The sequence below is a fragment of the Cariama cristata genome, unplaced genomic scaffold (assembly GCF_000690535.1).
Source record: "Cariama cristata isolate BGI_N322 unplaced genomic scaffold, ASM69053v1 scaffold14877, whole genome shotgun sequence".
Lineage (NCBI taxonomy): Eukaryota > Metazoa > Chordata > Aves > Cariamiformes > Cariamidae > Cariama > Cariama cristata.
This window is the reverse complement of record NW_009625033.1, coordinates 1-6,188: the sequence shown is the minus strand read 5'-3', so window position 1 is coordinate 6,188 and position 6,188 is coordinate 1. Positions and strand designations below refer to the sequence as shown.

At 47.7% G+C, this 6,188-nt stretch overlaps 1 protein-coding gene across 1 annotated transcript in view; it reads right to left on the bottom strand.

Moving 5' to 3' along the window:
• LOC104164195 (protein transport protein Sec23A) overlaps window positions 1-3,827 on the bottom strand; it is a gene marked incomplete at its 3' end in the record, with an annotated part of 10,908 nt that extends 7,081 nt beyond the window's left edge. Inside the window, exons 1-6 of the mRNA XM_009703452.1 lie at window positions 3,595-3,827; window positions 2,481-2,538; window positions 1,768-1,854; window positions 1,321-1,557; window positions 853-938; window positions 7-82 (exon numbers count right to left, since the gene is read on the bottom strand). Coding sequence (XP_009701754.1) covers window positions 7-82; window positions 853-938; window positions 1,321-1,557; window positions 1,768-1,854; window positions 2,481-2,538; window positions 3,595-3,815 — 765 coding nt within the window. The remainder of the gene's footprint in view (window positions 1-6; window positions 83-852; window positions 939-1,320; window positions 1,558-1,767; window positions 1,855-2,480; window positions 2,539-3,594) is intronic.
• Window positions 3,828-6,188: the final 2,361 nt, after the last annotated feature.

Sequence of the window (6,188 nt, the reverse complement as noted above, 5' to 3'; positions counted from 1 at the left end):
GGTCACCGGCCATGGGTCCCTTTGCAGTTCTCCAAGTAGATCTGTTAAATTCATGTCAATCTTATGTACCGGCTGCAGAAACCTGAAAAAATTCAAATAAAATTTTTTCCTGCTTAGAAGTTTAGAGAAGAAAGTGCCTCTTTGTTCCTGGCACATGTAAATTGCACTGAAATAGTTGTCAGAAGCAAAAAGTCACGTGGTATGTTCCCTTCTTGCATCCAAACTTTCCAAGATAACAGGCCTGTGCAAAAGAAAAGAATTGATCAAAGCAAGACATCAGGAACTGACAAGAAGGCAAAGTCACATAAAGCACAGGAAAGAACTTCGTGCACAGGAAAGAACTAAAATGCACAAGAGCTCCCACTGAAAAAGAGGAGCCGAGAAAGAGACAACTGTATTCAACAGAGACACACAGCTTTACTGTTCAGAGGCCACTGCATGCCTGTCAATTGTTTTTTGGACTTGCTAGGTCTGGGGGTAGGAGGTGGTACATAAGATTGTTATGCAGAGACTAGGCTCCCCATTGGCTCTTGCCCTTGCTCCAAACAACTCCTGAGCAATATGCTTTCCAAAGACAGCTGCTCGGTGTTTTTCAAGTAGAAATGTACCCTGAATGGCAATCATGTTCTTACAACTGCAAAACCAAGATATGATAGAAGTCTAATCCATTGCCTGCAGCTCTAGTAAATCCCATCCATACCTATCACTTGATGTATGGAAATAACTTCGACAAGACAATACCATTTAAATCTTCTTACAAAGACTCCTCTTGGGAAACCTAGGTTTAGAAGCGTGACCTTAAAGGGACAGAAAACATCTGCCCTGCTCTTCTGCTGTGCTGATGCAGCTTACCTGCTTGAAATAACAGGTTGCTCTGGAGTTTGAAGAGGTCTTCCCTGTTGAATGGGGACAGCTGGCCTTGAAAGCCCAAGCATATCCTAGAGAATAGCAAAAAGGAGACAGAGGAGATGTGCTGTTCAAACATTAAACATCTTATTTGCTGTCAAGCAATATATACTGAGGCCTGCAATACTGTAGCATTAAATACATTAAAATCTGTGAGATTATTAATCTTTGCCTTCCCAATAGGAATGGATCAATGGGTCCACTATGCGAGATACACAAACTCTTATCTTGGACGAGCTTCCAAGGAATTTACAAAGGCAAAAAGGCAGGGCAGATACTGGGAGGGCAACAGGCTAACAGTTAAGAGCACTGAACCTTCCTTCCTCCCTGAGAGCCCAGCGCTTGGAAGACCAGCAGCAGTGTCACCAGAGCTTATGAGGACAAGCCACTGGCCTAAGAGATGGCAGAACGTACCTGTATTTGCTTAGCTGTCAGGTCCTTCGTGCCTCTAAACACGTAGCTCTTGGAAATCCCTTCGCAGCTCAGCTCGTGAACCTGGACCATTCTGCCAAAAGTGATAAGCCCCACCAGAGCGTCGGGAGGCAGCAGACTTAGGGACATCTGGAGGGACTCCTTCAGTGCCTGCAAGTCGTCCTCTTCCAAGCACGTGTCGACAACATACAGGAAGATTAATGGCGTCTGCGGACCTCGCTAATGTGGAAAGAGATGAATTTACTAGGTGCGTGCAGATGCCAGGTGACACTTTATAATGCCTCCAGCCAAGGAATAAAATGAGCCCTATCTTAAGCACCTTGCAGAAATGTTATTTATTGGCATTAGCTTAAGTAAATCCCATACATACACAATCTGTCACAAACAAGACAATTCTGGGGGCTCCAAACTTGTCTATGATTCATTTACCTGCACTATATATTCAATCGTTGAAAACTGAGGCATAAGCTCTGCTGGTTGATTGACTTCAGATATGCCTGCATATGCTGGAGGGAACTGAAAAAGAGAACAAAAAATCAGGACAAGGAAGTTGCAGGACAGAAATGTAGGGTCCTCCTCTGCAGTACAGAGGCGGTCCTGCTCATGATGTGGTTATTCAACTCTTATTTACTGCCACTGCACCAACCTGATTAATTCATGACAAGAGACCCATACTGCTGTTTTCCTAAGCACAGGCATCAAGTGGCCAGCAGTATCGATCCAGTGTAAATAAAAGGCAGGACTAAAGCAGCGACTGTACGTTAGCTGAAATTCATTTAGCCACGCGACAGTTTCTGATGGCAAAAGTCTACTAAAATCTAATGAATTTCATACTCAGTGAGAACAGTAAATGTCAAGTTCAAAAAACACACTGGAAACACATGAGACAAAATAGCATTATTTATCTCCTTCCTATGCCGTGCATGCTGCTAAAAACACTGGCTAAACTGAACTGCAAACAGACAAGATATCAGGTAAAACTGACCCGTTAACAAGTACTCTGGCCTGGGTTCAGCAAGAGAAAAAGGCCAACGGAAGGAATCTAGAAAAGTGGAACTTATGCTTAACATCCTTTGCCAGGGGAAGTCGTCGATTAAATGATTGCTGAAAAGTTGGAAGGGTTGACACGTTTTCCAACTTACCTGATTTCTCTGAAAACAGAAGTTACAAGCCCAGAGCTTGGCCCGATAGTCAACTTGGCTGCAAGGGAAAGATGAGGCATTAGTATAATTATAGGAACAATTTTACAGCATAGCTTCACAATTATCTATGCTGGTTCACAGCACTGAGGAAGAAACCGAGTATCAGACACTCCAACTTGAATGACAAGAGTTTTAGGGATTCAGACTCTTGTTCTATTGCCAGAATGTCCATTAGCTCATCCAGCCTTGCCACTTCCAGGCTTGTCAGCGTGACTGACCAGTGACAGCTCTCTCGAGCCTAGCCATTGGCAGACAAAGACTTGGGTCTAATCATTCTTTCACTACACCTGGGCTTATCTCAGTTGTCTGTTTGTACAGCTGTAGCACACAAGTACTCCACTCACACAGAGCAGCAGGAGCCATTCACTCAGATCCCGTGCAAACACTGAACAAATAGGCTGTTCCCTGCCCCAAAGAATTTACTCTCCTCAGCCTGTTACGACATCCTGTTAACTGCTGGTGCAGTAAAGCCTGGCCATATTCTTATTTCATGGGCTTGATCTCAATTTACTTCCTTTTACTGGCCTTCCCTGCTTTTTCTCAGCCCAACGCTATGCTCTGAGTATATACAATCATCACGTGATTTTGGGACCAAGATTATTCCTCTTAAATTCTCAACAAAACTTCAAATAAAACCTTGATGCTTATACTGGAACTGACCTACAAACAGCAGGATGTGTAGTAAGCACAAAACCAAGTGAACATCACAGCCCAGAGGACAATATCAGTATAATGGGCATTTCTGTTGATTTTAAGTTTCATCATTCACCACAAACTGGGATGGTAAGAGGATTGGCCATTTCCATATCATCCCTGCCTTAACAGCCTCCCCAAAGGCTCTCCTCTCTCCTCTGGTTCTGGCAGCTCTAGTAACAAACCGGCATTCAACATATCTCATTAGGCACACATGGATTTTAACAAACCCGCTACACCTAAATGAAAGAGGTTGCCAGGCACCAGGCAGAGAAAAAGGGGAATAAGGAAATAGCAAAGTTCAGATAAAAACTAGGTACTATCCAGCCTCTCTTAACATCCCCAGTCAAGAAATTCATACCAGAGTGGGTTGAGCACCGCTTTGCAAGTTGGCCTGCTACAAAGCACTGGTTCATACTGCACAGGCGGCAGGTCAAGACGCTCCTTCAGCGGGGTCAGAAGACAGGCCAGAGGGACAACCATCCTTGTGGCCTCCAGCCTGCTGGAGGGCCACACGTTCCAGCTGAAACGCACTCCGTCACGCTCCTCATTTTGCTGGATGAATTCCAAGTACGTCGCCATGGGATTGCAGAAGATCTGAAAGGACGTAAGCAACATATTTTCAGGCAACGGTCGCCTGTTTGGACAACAGTCCTGCAAAGGAGGTCAGCAGATCAACTACAAGTAGGCACAAGACATTGCAGGACAAAGTCAATACATTACCATGAGTTCATCCCATTATCAAATGAACCGTGTGACTACATTAATCTCTTCTGTCCAGTGCTCTCATCAACATTCCACATAATTAAAACATTACCAAATTCAATGAAAAAACAAGGAAATCTGACACTCAAAGCCAGAATGCAAATTGGTGGGTTTTTTTCTTGTGATCCACATTTAACATCCCAAAACCCACTCAGCCTTGTGCTGGCTTCAAGGCAATCCTGCCTGACTCGGGTCCGTAAAGAAAAACAGGTATTTGCAATACATCCTGAAGCCTTTGGCTAAAACCTTGAGAGGAGAAAAGGAGGCCAAGTTTGAAACCAAAACACTAATCACTAGTGTCACCTGGTTGCCAGCCTGACCGGCTTACAAATGGAAAGAAGCAGACGATAAAAAGGTCAAAAAAAAGTCTTCAGTGATTTTAGATACCCTCTGTGCATGGCACCATGTGCCACTCCCAGTGAGGGAGGAATTGAGAGTCTAGCAGACTTCAGAAGAGACACACTGTTCAAGGAAGGATATCCCCAACACACCAGAGAAGCCACTCTCTGTATTGCCTTACTAAACTCTTCAGAGTAAGATGCAAACAAGAGCTCCCAGGCCATCATTACCTTTGATGTCTCTGAGAAAGGGAAGGACAAGCCTACGAAAAAACTCACTTATCAAATCCAGCCCACCAACACCACAGAGCACTGGCAGCAACTCACAGAGCCAAGAGCAGCAACAGCACGACCTGCTCCACCCAAGGAAACTCAGAGGTTCACCTGTGGCTGCAGATGTTCCAAGATTACCTTACTCCTGGTCCTCACAGCAGGCAAGAGATTCAGGAGGGCCATAGGTGTGAGAAATCAGAGGCATGACCTCCATCAGAGAAGGAGAAGTTCTAACGCAACATTTTCCTACAGACTTCAAATCTCATCGATATTTTCTTTGTCCTTGCTATCGAGGAGGTAAATCAAGCTCACAGGGAGTTGCCCTGTATTTCCACCCCCACCTCTGGACAGACAAATGGAAGGGTTCAGCAACACATCCCCACCACAAATGGGTCTATCAGGGTAAAAGTCAGAGCTGAGCCTCCCTGTAAAACATCCCGCACGTCAGAACAGCAAGACAAACAGCTGACATCTCAGATATGCAGCACAATTGCAGCGTAAATTGACTCCACATTCCTCCATCTGCAGCCCAGCACTACTCCCCTGCCCCAGGCCGAGCCCTGACCGCCTGCCTCGGTTTGACATGGGCTGCGGCCCTGCTTTGGGGTCAGGACAGCAGGAGGGGAGGTGCCCCCACCCGAACGAGAGCTGTGTAGGGCCGGTTTTAGGGCCAGGTGCCTGCCCAATCTGCCTGCACAGCACAGGGCTCTGCGGCCCCAGTCCCACAGCAACCTCCAAGGCTGTTCCCCGCAGTGGGGAAATTCCAAATCCCCTGTCCAGGAAGGGACAGACCCTTCCAAAGCCTCAGCAGATGAGCGGTGGTAGTGTTGCAGTCTCTGTAGGGGATCTGCTGGAGGGCACACTGCTAACCCCTACTCCTTCCAGTAAAGCTATAGGGGATGCTGCTGCTTCCTAGCAGGGCTATAGGGAATGCCACAGATCACCCAGCTGCTGCGCTCAGCACAGCTGTAGGGGACACCACAGATCCCCAGCCCTTCACCAGGAAGTGTACAGAGGACACCACAGATCCCTAGCGAAGCCATAGGGGCCACCTCTGATCCCTACACTGCTGATCCCCAGCACTGCCATAGGGTAAAGCACTGACTCCCTGCGCTGCTACAGGTGGCATTGCGCCACAGATCACCCAGCTGCTGCGCTCAGCACAGCTGTAGGGGACACCACAGATCCCCAGCCCTTCACCAGGAAGTGTACAGAGGACACCACAGATCCCTAGCGAAGCCATAGGGGCCACCTCTGATCCCTACACTGCTGATCCCCAGCACTGCCATAGGGTAAAGCACTGACTCCCTGCGCTGCTACAGGTGGCATTGCTGCCCCTCAGCACAGCCACAGGGGACACGGCTGACCCCAGCCCTCCCCTGTGGGACACCGCCAGGCCCCATCACAGTCCTGGGAGACACTGCTGACCCCCAGGCCGGGCAAAGCTAGGGGGAACACCGCAGAGCCCCCAGCACTGCTCTGCGGGACGCTGCTGATCCCCATGCAAGCACTGGTGTAGGGGACACCACTAACCCTCCATAGCCCCTCCTGTAGGAGACACCACTGACCCTCCCCAGCC